The following is a 21,745-nucleotide window of genomic DNA, read 5'->3' as shown; positions in this document are numbered from 1 at the left end:
TTATATGTCATTATACAGTAATAATGTATAAAGGTTTATATTTTATAAATTATTATAACAAACCTATCGAGCGTCCCGAACGACGATTTTTTTATGATCCTGTCTCAAATAAATAAAGCCTGATAAAGCCTGTAACATTGAAATGATTAATATAATTACCGACTTTTAATTAAAAGTAACATAATATCTCTTAAAACAATGGCATCAGTGGCGATTTAACTCGACAAAAACATTTTCATATCGAGTTCATTATTTCGACCATGTCAGTTAAATCCGTCAAATTGGTTCCCTGATATTGTTTTTCGATAAAATCATTTCATTGTGCAGTTTAATTATCATATAGTACTGGATTGGCGTGTAACATGCTTGTACCAAATTATCGTAATATCGTGTTTAACAATATCCACAATGGCATGTATGTTGATCGTGTTTTCTATAAAATAGGGAAATATATTTTGAATAATTTGCTCATAATATGTTATACTAAAACAATATAATTCAAAATATAAATAATTATTGTTTTTCAAACATGTAGTTTTTTAATAATATTGTTTAATTTATATACTGTGAATTTTCTTGGAAAAAATAATATCTACTGCGTTACTTGTTAGTTCTTCTATGTTAAATCTACATGTCGAAACGTTAGTAGCTTCACATTCACGTAACATGTAGCTATTCAAAACTGCTTATTTTTATTAAAAACGCATTGTGAATTGGGGGTATGTGAGACTCGCTGGTGCTTAAAACGTCTAGCGTTGCCGAAATACCCACTAAAAAGATAGCGGTACCATCACCGTTTTATCGGAGGGCGCCGCTTGCGCATAACAAGACGTGCTTATAAAAGTCTACTTGAATAATAAATATTGCGATTTTCATAATAATCGTTTTTTTTTTTATTTCAAACTACACTGTAATCTAATAAATACCTACTCAAGTATTTATTACCTTAATGAACCGGAAACATTGACAGGATACAGGACACGAATAAATAATCTTCAGTCACCATCTTCAAAATCAATACACCGAAAAAAAACACTGATTTGGAAAACGGAATACTTGTGACATGGTTTATCTTACTATTAAGAATATGTGTATACACAACAATTTCAAGTCATAGTATATAGATACCATCTACAATAATTTAACTAATTATGATTATACAATGTACATTTCTTCAGGACCCAATTATCAACTGATGGAGTAACAATCGCAGCGCCATCAGAAGCTGGTCGATGGTCGCTTTGGGCGCTGTCACTATCGAACCGTGGTCTTCGCTTCTCAGCTCCGAGAACTATTAATGTCTTCCGGCCGATACAGCTAGACTTCTCACTCCCGTCGGCACTAAAGGTCGGCGAGACGGTGGAAGTCGACGTGAAAATTACTAACAACATCAATAATTGCATGGATGTAAGTATAATAAATAAATATATAAAATCCTTTTAATATTCTTCGATCGATACTATTAATATTGTAACGACAAATATGAGTTCGTGTTCGTTAAAGAAACTACGTCCTAAAAACACATTAAGTATTAATATATCGGGAGAACTATCGTCAAGCCTGCATCGGTTTCCATTATAGATTTCCACAATTATAATAATTTATATGCAATAAATTTGCATGACGAGATGGCCTAGTGGTTAGAACGCGTGAATCTTAACCGATGATCGTGGGTTCAAACCCAGGCAAGCACCACTGAATTTTCATGTGCTTAATTTGTGTTTATAATTCATCTCGTGCTTGACGGTGAAGGAAAACTTCGTGAGGAAACCTGCATCTGTCATGTCATTGAAATTATGCCACATGTGTATTCTACCAATCCGCATTGGAGCAGCGTGGTGGAATAAGCTCCAAAACCATCCTCAAAAGGGAGAGGAGGCCTTAGCCCAGCCCAGACATTAACAGGCTGTTACTATATTGCATTTTAGTTTTCTCTCGAAATTTTTATAAGTTATCAAATACTTAATATATATTATTTTATAAGCCGTGGACAATACTCCTTACATACTATAACAAAGGTATTTTAACTTACATTTATTTATGATATCAATCACATTTAAAATAATAAAACATTAAAACATTGATCTATAATTACCTTTATTACGTATATATGTTCATATTAATTTTGTAATGAGATTCATTTGTTCTTGTCTTGGCGTTTTTTAATTATTATTTAAATAATATAACGAAATGTAATAACTATTAAAATTAAACTACTATTTTATATTCCTAGCTTATATTCCTAACCGTAATAAGTGCAACAGAGTTGAAAATAGCCGGAGAGTGAGATGGCATGAAGTCAGCTGTCAATCAATTCTTTATTGACATTTATTGTACATTTTCTATCATATTTTCTTAACGATAACACAGAGTAAATAAAATAAAACTGAAATATCAATTTGCTTACATTTAAAATATAATATGCTCCTGTAAGGGCAATAATGTTGTGAAACAAATTGTATTTATTTAGGACGCTCCCTAATAACGCCATCTCATATTATTTGCGTAACGTGGAATTGTATCTATATAAATTAATTTGTTGTTCGTTACTGCGTCGAAGAAATTGTTTATAGGAATTTGAACTTTAATTAGTTAGATTTAGGTTGGTTTACCGTTGCAATTGTTGCAAGAATACCTATTATTATTTTAGCATTGCTGCACCATGTTTTGGTGGTATATTTGCAAAGGTAAATTGGGTTAGAGATATTATACTAACTAATTAGTATGTGAATGTGTCGACTAATTTAGTACACGATTTTATGAAGGTAGAACGAACAAAATTAAATTGGAACATAAATAATATTGTTAAGGAAGTGAAATTTGCTTATTTATATCATTGTAATTTCAACTGTATTATAATGTGCATAGAATTTATTTTAGACCATAATGTGACCAGAATTGTTAACATGAATGAATCTTTTTCGACATGTTTATCTAGATCGATTTCACAAATTGCACATGTCATAGTCATTTTTCATTTCAAGACGAAATTTCTTTAATTCTGTCTGAATTTACTAACAAAATTTATCATTAAACCAAGTACAATAAACTAGACAATGCTGCTGACATTGCATACAAGACGTTAAAAAATATGAATAATCGTCTGTTTACTTAATTTTTACCGCGCAATATTCGTGTCTCAAGCTTATTTTGGGACTCAGTGTTATTGTTCTCAAAATTGACATTTGCGTAGCCACTTTTTTGAATAATTTTTGACCCTACGTGTAGTTAATACTCCACATGGAGTTAATGGAAAAATAATATTCTTAATATTAAAATTGACTACCCAAGTCGTTTAATTTTATATTTGAAGTTTTTCACGTGCGACGTAAAAAAGTTCCAAGTTATTAAGTAATGTATAATATAATATTATATTTGATAAGCCTAAGCTAAACATGGAATTTATCTGCACTAATCGTAGTATGAAAATCGTGTCGTATAATATTATAAGATGTGCATAACGGAGCACGTGCGTTAGCAATTTGTTTGCGATCGGCGTCGCTCATCGAATCCAAATTGGGGATCCTGATATATCCACAGACATTTAACGAAGGAGAACATAACGAGACAGTTTCTCCTTATTGATCAATGCATTCAAATAAAGCTTTGGAAATGTTTTATTAATATCAACTGTTTCGTCGTTGTCGCAGTCATTAGTTACTTTTTTATAATGTCTCGAACATTCTACTGATATCTTTTCATAGATATATTCTACACGGTGAACACATCTTTGTATTTATCTTCTGTACGTATGCATGTCAATGAACTTCTACGCGACTGGACCGATTTTGATCAAATTTTTTGTATGAGTGGGTCGGCAGTGGTAGTTCACTGCTATCAGGATCTAGGATTTAATTTAAATAAAATAAAAAAAGCTTACTTCACCCCTGCGAAGAAGAGTTGGGACGAGCAGATATATCATGAATACATTTTATTGTAAATTTTGTATCACATTCCTCAAACATATTATTTCAAATTTGAATAAAACTAACTACATTTAAATATGTAAGTATATTTGCTGTCGGGTTGTTTATTTTGGGGCTTCGATGTATTCTTTAGGGTATTCTAAAAAACGTAAAACAAATTCGATGGTCCTTTTCAAGGCACTGAATAAATTTACTTTTACTGAAAAACGAGGATTCGTCAAAATGAAATTGTACATTTAGACTTAATTATAAATTAATTAATTATTATCAGGATTAACAGCTACAAAATGTTTTATTATATCTTTCAGTAATAATTCGTACCGTATAATTAAATACAAAAACCTGATAATCCATTGCAGATGACAAAACGTACACAGACGCGATAAAAGTTTTAATTTTACGAAACACGAGCAAGTTGTAATCAAGCGGACTTGCCAACTAGTTTGCATTGTCCTAGTTCGAATGGATCTCCTGGGTACAGAATTTCAACAGCTTTACAGAATACGTCTGCTAACGTCTGCTTTAAAGTTTGTTCAGGTATTTCTGTTGACGTAAAATTTAGATTTGGATAATGAACAGAATAAAATGTATTACTTATATCTAAATTTTAGAATATGTATTTAAAAATTACGAGTTAAAATTTGAACATGTGACATTTGGAAATGTTTTATTTATCTTTTTGTATTATGAATACAAATTTGTTGGTCTTAAATCTAAGAGGAAAATATCACGAAGACAGGTAACGAAAGACTTCCTGAGATGTTTAATTGTTCATATTATACATATCTGGCAATGCCAGTGGAAATTCGTAGTGGCTTAGCATAAAACTTATTACATCTAAAGGAGAGGGGAACGTAGCTTCTTAAAAAACTTGTAAGAGTACAAAGTTGATGTTGGTTGCACCTCGCGCTCATTAAAAATCAGCAATTTACCCCGAACCCCTAATGATTACCATAAATTATTCAAGTTCCGACTAATGATATCTCGACAATTCGTTGTCAAAGTTGCTTATTCGCATTAACTCCTGTAATAAGAATACGCTATGAATATTATACGTATTAAGCCTATTGTCGCGAAAGTTAAATAGTTATATTTCGAAACTTTTCTTATATTAATTTATGGAAATTGAAAATGATCAAGAATCTTTTTAATGTAGAAACGAATGTACTATAATACTAAATTTTAGTCCAAAGTTAATTTGCATCGTAATTCATTGAATCGTGTAGTCACTTCAGCTTTAATTCAGTTGGTAGTTCTGACATTTACGATGCCCACGGGATATTCCCAGGAATAATCAGCAGAGTTAAGGGATCGACTTGTTATTATACTGAAACATGCCATCTGGATCAGAAGATTGGTAAAGTTTCGAATCTGTCAAATCAAATCAGTGAACTTTTGTTCTGTATAACACAACGAAATTATTTATCTGATTATGTTTACTATTTATCACAAGCTATTGAGTGTTTTTAGTTTGACATCATCGTCAAATATACAGGATATTGAAGCCGAGATGGCCTAGTGCTTAGAACGCGTGAATCTTAACCGACGATCGTGGGTTCAAATTCGGGCAAACACCACTTTAATATAATTTTCATGTGATTAATTTGTGTTTGTGGTCGTAATTCATCTCGTGTATTACGGTGAAATGACATCGTAAAGAAACTATCATGTGTCTAATTTCAATACAATTCTGCCAGTTCTGCCCATTGAAGCAGCGTGGTGGAATAAGCTCCAAACCTTCGCCTCAAAAATGGAGAGGAGGCCTTAGCCCAGCAGTTTTTATAATAGAAGCGTTCTATTATGTATACTATGTTATATATATGATATAGCACAATAATAATTACTATCAATATCATAATATCAGGTAGTGAGTATTTTTTTAATATCTCAATTTTACTTCACAAAGGTGACGGCTTTACTAGCGCTTAGCGCTGGCGCAGCATTCGCAAGCACCGGAGCGCTGTATGTAACGGAACGACTAAGGCTCGGACCTCGTGGAGGAACTCAATTAGTTGTACGTGTTGCTGTCAATACTCCAGGGAGAAAAAATATTACCGGTTAGTATGCTATTTTATATATTTTAATTGGAGTGTATATTTGGTTCATACTGATTTTCTTATACATACACATAGCATGAAAAAAAAATCACACACAAAGTAAAGACAATGCTTATTTTAATTATACGTTTACAAAGGTGTGTGTCAGTTGTCATACTTGTTGTAATCAATTGATCTTTGTAGGGTTCTGGATTGCTAGGCTGGTCTGGATGACGTTCGCCAGCCATGCTAACTGGATGATGTTTAATGATAGGGTCGTTATGAATTGCCATTCTAAGGTTATAGCCTAGAAACTCCTTGGTCATCGCAATTACTGGTGGTAGGGCTTTGTGCAAGCTCGTCTGGGTAGGTACCACCCACTCATTAGATATTCTACCGCAAAACAGCAATACTTGATATTGTTGTGTTCCGGTTTGAAGGGTGAGTGAGCCAGTGTAATTACAGGCACAAGGGACATAAAATCTTAGTTCCCAAGGTTGGTGGCGCATTGGCTATAAGCGATGGTTGACATTTCTTACAATGCCAATGTCTAAGGGCGTTTGGTGACCACTTACCATCAGGTGGCCCATATGCTCGTCCACCTTCCTATTCTATAAAAAAAAATATATATATATATAATATATCGTGAAAATATATCATCTTAAATTAAAAGTTTCAAGGTTAGGTAAATAATATTTCCACAAAAATATAAAGCAAAGACCGAACAAAATCTCGTTACAGAACAACAGCACTCCAAAGGATTTCAATCTTTATTGCATAAACTTCTTGTAACTTATGTGAAGCAATTTTCTCATATATTTGTGTTAGTAGAATCCCAACCAAGATCGAGTTTACCTTGTCAACATCTCGACCTTCACTCGCTCGCTTTCTCAGAAAAGAGCATAAACAGGCTGTGCTAGAAACTACATGTATTTTGATAAACATTATTACAAATAAAACTACATATAAATAAATAGATGCTTATTAGAAGAAAATATATAATAATAATAATATCCTGTATTCACACACGGCCATCTGATCCCAAACTAATCAGAGCTTGTACTATGGCAACCAGACAACTGATATAGTCCAAATACTATTTGTCTTTTGTAAATACATACTTATATAAATAATTACACCCAGACTACTGAGTCTGGTGTACAAACAGACAAGTCCATACACATAAAGTCTGGCCTGAGTGGGAATCTATCCCACAACCTTCGGCGGAAAAGGCAAGTATCTACTAACCAGGCCCACCGGCCCGTCAATATAACACCATATATCCTTATATGTCCTTAACTGTACCTTTGACAACGTGTATGCAAAATTTAACAATGATCGGTTGAGTAGTTAAGATGTCAAAGCATAACAAACAAATAAACAAACTGACTATTTATAATATCAATTACGATTTGAAATCACTATGTGAACAATTGTAAGAATTAAAAAAACTTCGAGTATAACAAATTCAATTTCAAAAGATATTAACCACGACATAAACTCATACAAAAATATAACATTACAAAACTTTGCGTCTTGGTTACAAACTTTTAACTAATATATCTAACTTAAAAGAGAAAACTATAACGTATGTATATATAGGAGACATATAAAGCTGCATGTTCTCCTATATATCGGAGAATCGTTATTATCACGGTTATTCGTTGTGGGCAATTGCAGGGATCCGGGTAAGAAATAAGTCTTTACTTCAACCAACAGAAATGTAATATTCACACTTTTTATACAATACACAGCAGAATTCCTAGACTTGTATTCCTATTATGCGATCAGAACGATAAGGGATGCAAATACAGAATGCAGCCCCTTTTTATTTCATTCTTTTCAAATTTAGGCTCTGTACACGTCACTACAATGTTTGTGCGTTGTTTGCGGCCAGTTTTTATAAGTGGGATGCGGCATATATAATATGTAAAATTTCTCTTCTATTCTTAACTATGTGCTAACTTTTTTTTATAGAATAGGAAGGCGGTCTACTTATGTGCCACCTGATGGTAAGCAGTCGCCAACGCCCATAGACATTGGCATTGTAAGAAACGAAACACAAAAATACCAAGTACTGCTGTTTTGCGGTAGAATAATTTCTGTTTTCTCATTTATTAGGATAGGAGATAGTAAGTATCAGAATTCAAAAGAATTTTAGTTGTAACTATCATATTATAAATTATGCTGATGCTGATAAAAGATAATTAATCGCAAGTAACTTGGGTTCATATGCAAAAAAACATACAAACAAAGTATATTATTCTAATGAAACGGAATTCAGGGACACCTTGCTAACTACTACTACTGGTGGTATCCACCCACAACAATACTAACTACTGCTCTGTTGCGGTAGAATATCTGGTGAGTGGGTGGTACATACCCAAACGAGCTTGCACAAAGCCCTACGACCAGTTATAAATCAAAGGTTTTCTCATTTATTAGGATAGGAGATAGTTACTATCAGAATTATAACTATTACATTTAATGACAAAGTTACAAATAACACTATTATAAGCTACAACCAACAAACGAAATAAGCCATCTCTAATCCCAACAAAATCAGTTTACACTAACTTAATTATCCCAACACAACTCACATTCGATAATTAATTTAATAGTATAATCTAATACATAGTTGCTAATGTAATATCTAAATTATGTAACCGAAGCATCCGTATTAACATTTATATCGTACATGTCAGCACAATCACGTTTAATGACGTCATTTCGTGTATTATGCAAATGAGAGGAGCAATCGTAATGTGCTTTATCGAAAATACACCGATCAATATTCATCAATTTATGTTTAATCCTAAGTACGTTTTAAATGCGAATGGGAGTGTTTGTTGCGCTTTACGTCTTAACTACTCATCCGATCATCATTCCCTAAAGATCCACTCGAATAAAATTTAAGACATCCAAATAGCGAATCTCTTTCGAGTAATCGGTGAACGCTTATAAAAAAAAGGTTAAGAAAACTGAAATGGGTGCGATTTGGTCTGCCCACGTTAACAACTACTATCAACTACTGTCCGAATTGATTTATTACGTTAAAAAAAGGTAAATTGGTTTAAACAAAACCTTACTCTGTGAATTATTATTAGAGTGATTTGGAGTCGATATTATTCCAAAGACACGTACATTTTAGTAAACATTTGCGAAACCTCCAAAAAAAATATTAAATGATCTCAATAAGATTTGTCGATAACTCTTATAAAACTGAGACCTATTATTACAACTACCAAAAGTTTTATATTTATATTTTTTAGAAAACAAAAGTTAACAAACAATAAATCTTTTCGTAGCAACTATTGGCTCACAAACGAGACTGTAACATGGCAATAAACTGAAATTCCATTACGTTGGTAACTCCATCTTGTTGCGGTATTCTTAATGTCTGGCTGGTGGTTCAATTTATAGGAGGAAAGACTAACTGAACACCATATAGTCCTTCTAGCCATTTTAAAATTTGTAAATAATAAAAAAATAAAAAACTTTCTGATTTTTCCTTTATTACTTCGGTTATGTTTTGATATTAAATATATAATTTACAGGTTTTTATTATTTGTAGTCTGACTAGCACCTGATGGAAATATTAATCACTCACAAATGCGCCACCAACCTTGGGACCAGTGATGTCCCTTGTGCTCCTGATTACTGACTCACTCACTATTCTAAACGGGATACAACAATACGACGTAGCGCTGTTTATCAGTAGTATAAATGATGAGTGGGTTTAAAACTGGTTCATTTTTCAACCAGAGGGTTGGAACTGCGATTCAAAGGGGATATACTGCTGGCATTCTTCCACACAGTCATAACTTGTGCAGTAGCTATTTATTAATCAATGTAATAAATAATTATATATTATACTATCTCAAAATATTTTGCCTTAACATTAAAGGAGGTATTTACTTAGTACTGGTATATAAACTGTCTAGTACCTTGAAATCGCGTGTCGCTTATATTTTTTTCACCTAAAGCACTCACGAATAGAGACATAAAAAGATACTACGTAAGAATATTTCATTGAATAATCGCTAATGTTGCATAGTATGGTGATCAAAAATTAATTAACTTATTTTGTATTAATATTTTATCTTATGCTTGGCGCATGCGTGTCTAAACAAAATGTATCAGATCTATAACGATATGCAGTGGACCGCCGTGATGCAGTAAGTTTTTGTGAGAAGAAATAGACCAGCAGTAGTTCATTTGTACATGACTTCATGTTATTTGTAACGAAACTAGTTCATGTCACATGATATCGTCATAAATTTTACGTATCGGCACTTGACGATCGGCAGTTGGCGCTCGTGACACTGAAACATTGATCCTGTTTTCATAAAGATTAATGTTTGTACCATACATTCATATACATATAACACAGCAATAGTATCTTTGTTAGATAAATTAGTGAAATAATCACTCAAAACATTAGACTCCTTAACGAGCAGTTGTCACTATGCTGTGTTAAATTATTCTCAGTATTCACGACATCATTTACGACATCCTTATCGACCCCGATAATAAGATTACATCGGCCAATATTAACACGCTAGATTACAGAATAAACACACACCGACCCCGCCGGCGGGGTCGGCGACCCTAATTCATTGCGCCCCGTTGACGCTTAGGCGTATGACGGTGTTTAAAATGTACACGTTTTTTGCGCCCGACTTCAACGACGTCCTAAGCCGAGGTCCGGCCTCATAGGAGGCGCCCTTAGGACGTCCGTTTCTCTTGAGCCCCTTTTGTGCCCCCCAACATCCAGTTGAGTTCACCTCGCCCATCCCAACCGGTGAGGCTGTAGAGGCCATTAGGGCCTAAGGATCATTAGGGTTTTTTTTCACGCAGTGGAAACCTTCAGAAAGGTATCTAACACCCATTTTATGTGGGATTATTACCCACTAAAACCACTGCGATGGCCGACCTCGGCACGGATCGGACGATTCGCATCCGATCTTACACGACTTCTCTTCTCCAAAACAACTGTGACTGGTCATTACCTGCGTAAGTCGGAAGGTGACTCGTCGCTTTCGTCTCATCCAGGCTTCGAAGACTGGCAGGATCGCTTCAACGACGTGTTTGCGCGTACCGTTCTTCGCAGAACGGTCGCGCCACATCGCAAGAGCCCTCCGGTGTTCCCGAAGCTTCAACGCCTCGAGTGCACTCGGAGGGGGTGTGTTTCCACTATTCTGACGGAGCGTGCGGGTCTGATGATAGCCTTTCGCATCCACAGGTGCCAGAATATTCAAGGGCGGAAAGCGCGCTAGGATGGTTGCCACCTTGTAGGATATCGTGTGATATCTTAGTCCTGCAACGGCGGACGACCGATAGTCTGTGAGACCAAATGGGTGCTACGTAGAGTGCCATCGATCGCACGACACCGACATAGAGACTTCCTCCCTCGGTCCCCCGAGAGCCAGCAGTCTGTGCATGGCCTGGACGTTTGAGTCACCATCGCAGATGTGCGAGTCGGGCAATTCCCTGCTCCTTGGCAGTTTATGGAACCATAGCGCCTCCGCCTTATGGGACGCTATCCGAAGGTCCAACTCATAGATCTTATCGACGACGATGTTCACCCCGAGCTCTGCGAGCTTTTTGGTTCTCTCAAAATTCTCCCCCGACGCCAGCACTAACGTGTCGTCTGCATAGCAAACATTGCTGACACCTTCAGGAAGAGGGATACGGAGGACTGCGTCATAAGCGAGATTTAACAACAGAGGACCCAAAACTGACCCCTGTGGAACCCCACAGCAAACCTCTCTCCGGGTCGTTGTCTTGGTCCATATACTAAAAATATCTGTCGCACATGTAGCCACCGACAATCGCCTGCAGGTAAAGAGGCACACGATGGTGTAAAAATGCCTCCCTGATAGCGCAATTTGCCCAGCACCATACGGTATGGACGCCCGAACGGATCTCTGTTGAGTTCCTCCAGAAGCTCGTTCCAGGAACGAGTGTTCTTTGTGAGATCGCGACTTGGAGTGCCAACTTATGCCAACAGCAACTAGACAGTTCGAAAAAAAAGACTACATTAATAACATCGCTTCTAATATTCTTTAAATCTTTTACGCTCTGTTTAACTTAACGATATCTTTTTTTTATATATAAATTTACCTGTTTAATATTATGCAACTTTGTAATGTTTTTTTATATTCAGGATTTAATAAATATATATGTTACAGTGGAAGTAACTGGGTATAGCGCTGACAATTGCTCTGTATCTTACACCTCTTTCAACAATGAGACATTAGTTGGATCAGTTATTCGATCTGCAAGTGTGTTGGTACTTCCCGAAGGCTTACATAGAAGTGATACGCAGAGCGCGTACTTTTGCGCTAACGGTTAGTATTCGTATTCCATTTAGACTTGTTCTCTAACTGTTCCAATTTTAAAATTATATCAACATACCTCCAAATACAATGCATACATTATGTTGATGAATAAATTATGGCACAGAATTTTGTCAAGAATGTATTTACAAGATCAAAATTTGTACAATAATAATGTCAACAAGTTTTTTTATTGATTTTTATGTTGAGTTATCAGTTTACATCATGCAGCAGAAGTATATAATATAATCTTTTATAATCACTGATTTATTTTTCTAGAACATTTAGCTGTTTCTTCTCGTGGTTCATGGGAATGGCAATGGGTGGCAGCCCCACGTAATCGGGCAGGATTAGTATTAGAACTAAAAGCTCAAGGTGCCGCTCACGTTGCGCTTTCATCAAATCGGGAACCATCAGATGACATGTACAGGGTTGTATTTGAAAGAACTCGTGTCTGGATTGCTAAAGGAAAACATGGTATTTTACCCTTGATAACTCTTTAATTACTTATCATTTTAGCAGTTTCATAGCAATAAACTAATATTCTATTATGTTGTTAACTATTTTGTGTGTCAAATAAATAAATGAAAAAAAAGAACTTAAATGAGTTGATGAATTCAATTCGAAATAATTGTTTGGACGCTTAAATGTTACTTCATAATAATCTGTATTTTTTAGGGTATGACGTTCATTTAGCAAGTGCAGAACAAACGGAAAGTGATGAGGAATGTGCTGGGGCTGATTCCTGGTGCGCTTGGTGGGTATGGTGGGAAGGTGGTAGATTGTCAGTTGGAAGAGGAGCTGCTCCATCTGAGAGAAGACTATTGGTGTGGCCATTGACTTCTGATATGAGGATAAAATATGTCGGTTTCAGTGCTTTGTGGGGTGATAAAGCTGATTTCAGGTAATTAATTATTATCAAAGTTTGTGCAATCACTTTATTCAAACACGTGTTCAATAAAAAGTATAATAAGCTAGTAGTTAATTTAGTAGATCTTCTAACAAATTACCATTTAATGAAAGAAGATGACTCAAACTAAAAAAATTACTCTAATATTTTTTTTCTTTATTTTTTTATTTCAGAATATGGAACTTCAACGAAGAGGCTGGTTTTTCCCAAGTGCTTGAGCTTGGTCTACCACATGGCGTAGTTCCTGGATCAGCTAGTGGAACATTACTCGTGTCTGGTGGTCTACATTTACCGTTATACAGTCTTCAGACAGATGTTTCTGATCAATGGGCAGATGTTTGGAGAGATTCGCAATTGTCAGCTGCTTCTGCCAGCCTAGCGCCATTGTTAGCGTTAGAACACATCCCACATCTAGTTGACGAGGCTGAAAGGGAGAAGATTTTGAAGAAATTACCAGAACAGGTAATTAACGCTACCTAAACTAAACTAAGCCAAACTAAACTACAATGCAGATTATATACAGCCCATTTTTTATAAGGATGCTTACATTTTAATCCAGTCCTACACAATTTCATTAGACTGTGAAGTGATATATAATTCAAATTAATTTCAACTGATAAAAATATGATCTTCTATTTTTATCGACATATTCTTATAATCGTTTCAGGTTCAAATTCTTCTATCTTTTCGGAAAAGCGACAATTCTTTTAGCGACCATCCAGCAATAAGCAGTCACTTATCAACCATTAAAATATTAGAAATTCTTAATAAAATACAATCTTACTATCCAATTGATCCAGAACTCTTAAAATCTATTAAAGACTGGATTCAGTCAAGACAAAATCAAGATGGATCGTTCACACCTTTGGCAGCTGATAAAGAAGTCGATTACTATCCAGTTGAAATAAAGAATGTTAATAGTACTGACAAAGAAGTCGATGTAAATGAGTACTATTACTATGACAGAGATGGAAATATGACTGAAGATGAAATAGAATGGGAGCGAACAGTGGAAGTTACAGCTGAAACTTTGGTATCGTTATTAGAAGTTGGTGTTGAAGATCAAGTAAGTTCTTCTGTATATAATATTATTTGACATATTGAATTTTTGTAATCATGTGTGAGTTTGGATTAAATTTAGTTCATTTTGAATGTTTTTAATACAGTTATTTTTTTATAGTAGTACATAAAGTTTTTAATTTAATGTTCTGAAAAAGAAATATAAAATTTAATGCAAGTACTATTTAAAAAAAAATATTCATTACGAATTATTTACATTTTCTCACAGTTGGATGCGGATATAGCTAAAAAAGCTCAGACATATTTGGAGAAAAATCTATATAATTTGACTTCACCAGCCGCTTTAGCTGCTACAGTATTGGCTCTTGTTTTAGCGAGGTAAATATGTTTAAATATCATATTAATTTTACACACACATTAGAATCTAATTATATTTGCTAATTAGCATGATCTAGTCTTAATCTATCAATCTATAAATCCACATTTATTACTTGTTTTTGCTACATAAATAAGTTATTACTTAAAAAGGTCCGAGTTATCTGTATAAAAACTCATTTATCGTCGTCACATTGTCTCAACTTTTATGTTCAATTATTACAGGAGCCCAATTGTTCCCGAAGCCTTAGTAATCTTGCGAAACGCGTCAACTACCGAAGAGGGAGAGTTTGGTTGGCCAGCTCCAAGAAAAGATGCTGCTGATTGGCTACTTGAAGAAACTTCACGGAACATCAAGACTACGTCATATGGTGAGAAATTATTATAATAAAAATATTTTAGCCGCAATTTTGCCCGCGACAACATTGAAAATGGACAAATTATATACCTAAATTCTCAAATTTTCCATGCAAAAAGTAAAGACAATAATTGTTTAATCGGGTAAAATTTGTTACTACTATATATAATATATATGTGGATATATTGTATAACTAAACAACGTCAATAAATGTGTGTCTTTAAATATCGTCGCTAAAATTCTATTTTGTTATTAAAAGAAAAAACCTATAAGGTGTTTTCTCAAAATAATGTTTTCGAAAAGATTTTTATAGTAATTCGAATATTCATTTTAAGATTATTTCTTAACAATATTACAGAAGCGGTAACAATGGAACAATACGTAGCTGGGGTTAGAGTTCTTCTAGCAGCTTGCGCTCGAGGAGCTCTCGCTGAAGGAGAGGCAGCTGCAAGATTCTTATACTATAGAGCTTCAACACTTCAACGTCATCCTAGCCTTGCATATACTGCTACAAAAGCTGCTGCTCAATATGCTGCACTAGCTCATGACAGGTGAATTACTTTATAAGTAACCTAATTAAAATACCTAAAAACTGTAATTACTTAAAATAAAAATAAAGGTATTATAACAATATTTATAATAAATTTTATATTTAAAACAAATTGTATATAAAAATATATTTGAATATAACCTTATGAATCATACATATCAAACAATAATTCAAAGCGTCAACGATTTTCTTGCCCAGTTAAAACAACTCATTTAGTATGAATATGTCTGTCTCTGTGAGACTTCATCTGCCTCAAAGAGCAAAATAAGCCAATAAAAGTAATAATTTAGAAACCATTCCAATGTTAAATTATCATTTCATGATCAAGCGGCAATCTGTTAATCTTAGTCACGTATTACGTTATACTGGGGCAGTACAGTAGTCCCTTAGTAGCATTGCTATGCTAAATAATATGTACATTAATGTTTTAGACATCGCGCACTCACCGTATCACTTGCAACAGCCGGCATGGAATTAACTGATACATTGGAACTGCGAGCCAAAACTCCACCTCGTCCTTTACAGCTACCTGGGCTACCCACAAAAGTATTTGTATATGCCACTGGGGCTGGATGTGCTACAGTGCAGGTAAAATAACAGAAATATTTTTTCATTAATCGCTGTATAATAAAACAAGAAAGTGTTAGTACATTTTGGGTTATGAGACACAGATTAATTGGTAATAATGTCAAAACAGCGTGAATAATAGCCAAAATAATATATTTCTTTACCTAATTTATATAATGATGTTTATTAGGGAGTTTTAAAAATAAAATCGACACACAAATGAATTATGTCTTAAATATACAATAAATATTTAAGGTCTTGCTGCGATTATAGTTAGCCAAACCTTGTAAAAAATAATATACTAATATTACTCGGTTAGATTTCACATTTATGATCCAAAATTAGACAAAGACAATTTAACGATTAGCTATATTTTCCTTTTGGAAAAATAATTTTAACAAACCATTTCATTGCGCTTTGAATTTTAAAAACTACACCAATCAGATTTACAACTACACCAACTATGGCCTCCATACTTATACGACATTCTTATGCAGTCTGTTTGTAAAATCTCTGCCATCGATATTTAATGATGAATAAATTAAAAAAAATAGTGCAAATGTAACTTCTTCAGATTTTTTCGTGATCATAAGGAATAAAATAAAATAGTATGATGATCACGTAAACAAGTACATAAATTTAAACTAGTTAATGTTAGTTATTGGTTCAACCGCTAAATCTTTTTGGGAACTTTATGTTTTCATCTCTCCAATTAATTTCAATATATGACAATAATTAACGTCACAAATAAATCTATTTCTACATTTGGATTATTCTGCTGTATCCAATTGCTAAATGTGTGTCATGTAAAATATTCATACTACAATAATCAAATTATCGAACATTTGCTGGCGCTAATCTCATCTGGTTCACACTTAAACGCTTTCACATTTACATGATCTTCGAACATATTCCAAAGTAAAAGTACAGTAATCTGACCTTTTAATAAAACTATTTTATTTAATCATTCTGTAACATAACAATGTATGTTCATTAAATTTGATACCTTTTTGTTGGAGCACAAAATTATAAAAAAGTAACATTTCATAGATTATTCAATCAAACAGTAAATTGTACGAAGTAACAAAAAAATACACAGTAAACATTATTATTTAGCAGTATTTAAGAAGCTGCTATTGTAGACAAACTGCATGTCAATCGTTGTCTGATTGGTCAATGTATTTGACATCCCCAAATTGAATAGCGCATGATATTGTTGAGCAATAAATATCAATTGCTGATAAATAAAAAAAATTAATTCAATTTTATGGATATTTTTTGTACTATTCATGCTGCTCGGGTATTACTACTAACATCCTCGTGTGATCCATAACGCATTTTCTAATAGTTAATTGTCATTAACATTATGTAAGAATGAAAACAAGTGAAACTTCCAGAAATTTTCTAATGTAAAAATTATGTAATTTTCAGGGCACCATAACTTATTCAACTTATACGCCGAAACCAGAAAATGCACTTTTAAACATCCAATCTGCTATTATTGAAGAAATACGCCCTGAAAGAAGTAGCCTTGAAGATTTACAAGGAAATTTACCCACATTAATTATTAAAACATGCTTCAAGTGAGTATTGATATTTTATTTCTGATGTCGAAAAAAACACTTTAGAAACAGTAGTTTTTAAATTAAATAATGAAGTATTGAATACTTTAATAATAATTGATTACTTTCAATCTGTTCAGGCGGCTTAGTTGTAGAAGCTACTACCATACATTCGGCTTACTTTTACTTTTGAACTGAACTGAATTTAAAAAATATTAATTAATTATATATATATATTAATATGTTCTATATTTGAAAATTCCCAGATTTAAAAACTAAAGTTAATAATTTATCAGCGTGTATTAAGTAACGTTATATTTTATTTAAGATGGAAAGGAAAAGAACGATCAGGAATCCTTCGTCTTGAAACGTCGCTCTTCTCTGGTTATGAATTGCACTCGGTCAATCCAGTCGTATTAGATGGCGCTACATTCGCTGATCTGCATTATGGTTCAAGAGGCGAATCTGTATGGTTCGTTTTTGCTAATGTAAGTATAGATTTAATATTTCTTGAATAAGATTTTTTAAAGTATTTGTCACAAGCCAAAACAATTGTAATATTTATTATTATTATAGTATATACATATTGAGGAAACAGCAATGGTTAGAAATTTTACCAGATGAAAACTTTACATGTCCATCATAAAAAATATACCTATATATATCATGACCTGTAAGTTTTTTTTAGATTAGTTCAACCTGTCCAGTTTGTGCAACATATGAGGCAAGATCTAAATTCGTCATTACTAGCCTCCGTCCAGCTTTTGCCAAAATATATCCTTCTAGCAGACCTGACTTAGCCGTCGAAACATTCTTCCATGCGAAACCAGGAAGTCCATTACTTCGAGGAATTACTGATGATGATTTCATAACATGGTTTGATAAAACTCAAATCGCTAGCCTTAAAGCTAGCGCAAATATCGACAACATATGTGAATGTGGGCGTATTTGTAGCAGAGATTATGAATTCAGAAAAGATTATGAAAAAATACACGACATTAAAGCTGAAACAACCAGTACTACTACTGACATTACTACTACTGACATTACTTCTACAGAATTGCGTACATCTGATTCTGGCAACACTGTGACATCAACGGAGCCAACATCAACTGTAGGCAAAGGAGAGTACTCAACTAATCTTTCTGTTTCTGTTGAATTTAGGGATGGTCTGATAAATGATTCTACGAATGTATCAATTGTTAATACTATGATTGCAGCAACAACTGCTAAGGATGAGCTAAGTACTAAAATATCAGATGACCCGATTATCATACCAACGGTAACATACGTTAATGATACTGAAAATCAGAAAACTGATAACAATATTCAACCGAACATTCCAAAAATGAATGGAGAACTTATTATACAAAAATTACCAATATCTAAAAGTTATGGAAAGAAACCCGATTTATATAAGAAACCATTGCCAAGGCGTAAAGGCACTCTCAAAGCTACTTATGGTGATAAACACGACAAATTTTTCATCAAATCAAAACCAATTGAAGCCCTTTCAATAAATAATACAAATATTTCATTACAACAAAATAAAACACACGATGCCGATATTTTGGTAAGTGAGAAAAATGAAATTACAACGCAAAAATCAGAGATATTAGTAAAAGAAGAGCAAAATTTAATGAACACCAGCTCAAGCATCACCACGATAAACCAGGAACAGATACAAATAAAAGAAAAACCAGTGTCAACTGGTAATAATAATCATCAGGGAACTACGTCAATTCCTCACACAATAGCGGCTATAACAAAGACAAATATTAAAACGATGCATTATAGAACAAAGAAACCGAAACCTAAAACGCAAATAAAAAAACCAATCATACATTCAAATCAAACGGACGAAAAACAAATTGATGATAATAAAACAGTCAAGCCTGAATTAATTGTGAATAAAACTAAAATAAAAGTTATCACTGATAAATATATTGCAAAACCATTGAAATCTATCAATAAAGAAATTCACAAAATACCATCAGCTCCAGTTTCTGAAACATCTAAATCCCTAAACAAACCCGTAAAGATTGATATTGCACCTGAAAATAAAGGTGGTTTTGAGATATTAGACAAAAACAATCTTTGGGAATTACTAAAAGAAGGTACCGATCATAACAGCTCAAAAATTGATGATAAAATTCAAGTACATAATAGATTAAACGACGTGTCAAATTTAACACAGAATAATAATAATCGTTCTTTATAAGCTCTGTTGTTATATAATATTTAAGGCACAAAGACATCAGCATATTTTTATAATATTCACTCCCACATTAAGAGAAATTGGTGAAACTATTAAAATTCAGGTCAAATTAGAGCACATTCATTGTTGATTCTTAGATCGGTAAAGTTGCACTAATTATTTATAATTGTTTAGAATAATGTGTTCTGTAAATAAAGGAGTGAATGCGTAATTGGATGAGGATAATAGGAAAGTTATGCGCTGTGACTATTAAAATATATCTGTCTGTAATATTCTTATGCTCAAAGCCTGAAATATATGAAATAGTAACTAATATTTCGATCTCTTAAGACAAAAGTAAGCTTCCAAATTTTTTAATTAATACAATAACAAGTATAAACTTTTATGCCTTAAAATATAAACAAAGTTTTAAAACGATAACCCATGTAAAGCTAATTAAAAAAAAAGCATAACTTAGAATATGCTAGAGTTGCTGATTAAGTAAGTTATTTAAATTAATTTTATCTTAAAACGTATTGTTATTAAGGATTTAATTATAAACAATGTCTAAATTATTCTATTTAATAAGAATTTTTGACTGTATAAGTTCAATGGTTGTAAAAGTATATAATTTTTAGTATAGAATAATCTTTAAACTAAGATAAATTTTGTATATAGTTTCCTAGTTGCCAAGCCCGATTGAATATGATAGAATTTTCTAGCTCTATGTCTTCTTAGATCATATTCGTATTTACCCTCTAGTGATTGTATAACATAGATTTTAGCATAATTATGCGATGCCCCAGAATTTCCATCCGTCTAATCTATTCTTCTGTATCTATTGTATGTAACGTAGTTTCTTAAACCGGCGCTAGACATTCGTCGACGTTCAACTAAAGCAGTGTATTCACGATATTTTGCGAATGCACTTGCATATTTTATAGTAATCGTCGAATGTTTGGTAGTAAATATTCGTAAGATGTCATCGGTATAATATTCAGAGAATGTTTGCACTGTTTGGGCGCCGGTCTTACTGTAGCTGTTCTTAGATGCTTATGTTGTATTTGTTAGATTAGAAATTTATCTTTTCCTAGTATATACTATTTACCTTAACCTCTAGAATCTACTCTATTGCGTCTTTATAGTGTTACCTATCTAGTACTCGGGTTCTTTAGATTCATATTCATTTTCCTTTTATAATAGGCTTATAATTTACATCTTTAGATATCTTATATAACACTTATATACTTTATATTACATATGCATATTTTGTTTCTTTTCTTATTAATGACCACCGTAATTAAGAACTACAAATCAAATTACAGTTTAAATGAATTTACTTAAACTCTACTTATATTTGAAAAATTAAAAAAAAAAGGTTTTGATAATAGTTATGGCTTGTATTTTTTCACATAGTATTAAGAAATAGAATTAAAACGTTAATTTTAAGTGTGATTAATTATAAGTTCGTATAAATGTACGGTTGTATAGGTGCTTGTGCGGAGGACACTCGTCAATTTCTTGTGTTAAAAAAATATGTTTGATGCATTACTATATCGATATAGTATTTTAATTAAACTCTGTGCTTACTTGTAAGCTAGTCACCTATTTAATAATACCTCGATGTACTGACACAGATTAATTAGAATGGATAAAAGATAACACATAAAAATAGTGTTTTATTTCTTACGTATTATGAATGAAACCGTTGGCAATTTCTGTATTGTGAACTGAAATTTTCGTTGATGACTAAGGGTGATAAAACAAAAGTTTGCCATCAAATCCTTTGGAAAATTCAAAAGTTACCATTTTTTTTTGTGAAGACTTACATATCAAATATTTAGCAGTTTTGTAAAGGTCCTTTGCGAAGATGAAACAAAAGACGAAATAGAAAAAAAACATC

The 21,745-nt window shown here is 33.1% G+C and overlaps 1 protein-coding gene across 1 annotated transcript in view; it reads left to right on the top strand.

Annotated features, from left to right (window-relative positions):
• The window catches only part of LOC126772775 (C3 and PZP-like alpha-2-macroglobulin domain-containing protein 8), a 225,646-nt gene extending 204,592 nt beyond the window's left edge, over nucleotides 1–21,054 (top strand). The window contains exons 13-26 of the mRNA XM_050493340.1: nucleotides 1,179–1,407; nucleotides 5,833–5,983; nucleotides 12,157–12,315; nucleotides 12,583–12,780; nucleotides 12,982–13,207; nucleotides 13,387–13,675; nucleotides 13,881–14,279; nucleotides 14,502–14,611; nucleotides 14,834–14,979; nucleotides 15,325–15,517; nucleotides 15,948–16,104; nucleotides 17,515–17,666; nucleotides 17,974–18,133; nucleotides 18,334–21,054. Of these exons, the coding sequence (XP_050349297.1) occupies nucleotides 1,179–1,407; nucleotides 5,833–5,983; nucleotides 12,157–12,315; nucleotides 12,583–12,780; nucleotides 12,982–13,207; nucleotides 13,387–13,675; nucleotides 13,881–14,279; nucleotides 14,502–14,611; nucleotides 14,834–14,979; nucleotides 15,325–15,517; nucleotides 15,948–16,104; nucleotides 17,515–17,666; nucleotides 17,974–18,133; nucleotides 18,334–19,866 (4,102 nt within the window). The 3' untranslated portion in view covers nucleotides 19,867–21,054. The remainder of the gene's footprint in view (nucleotides 1–1,178; nucleotides 1,408–5,832; nucleotides 5,984–12,156; nucleotides 12,316–12,582; nucleotides 12,781–12,981; nucleotides 13,208–13,386; nucleotides 13,676–13,880; nucleotides 14,280–14,501; nucleotides 14,612–14,833; nucleotides 14,980–15,324; nucleotides 15,518–15,947; nucleotides 16,105–17,514; nucleotides 17,667–17,973; nucleotides 18,134–18,333) is intronic.
• Nucleotides 21,055–21,745: the final 691 nt, after the last annotated feature.

Source organism: Nymphalis io, chromosome 13 (genome assembly GCF_905147045.1).
Source record: "Nymphalis io chromosome 13, ilAglIoxx1.1, whole genome shotgun sequence".
Lineage (NCBI taxonomy): Eukaryota > Metazoa > Arthropoda > Insecta > Lepidoptera > Nymphalidae > Nymphalis > Nymphalis io.
This window is presented reverse-complemented; position numbering and strand designations above follow the sequence as displayed.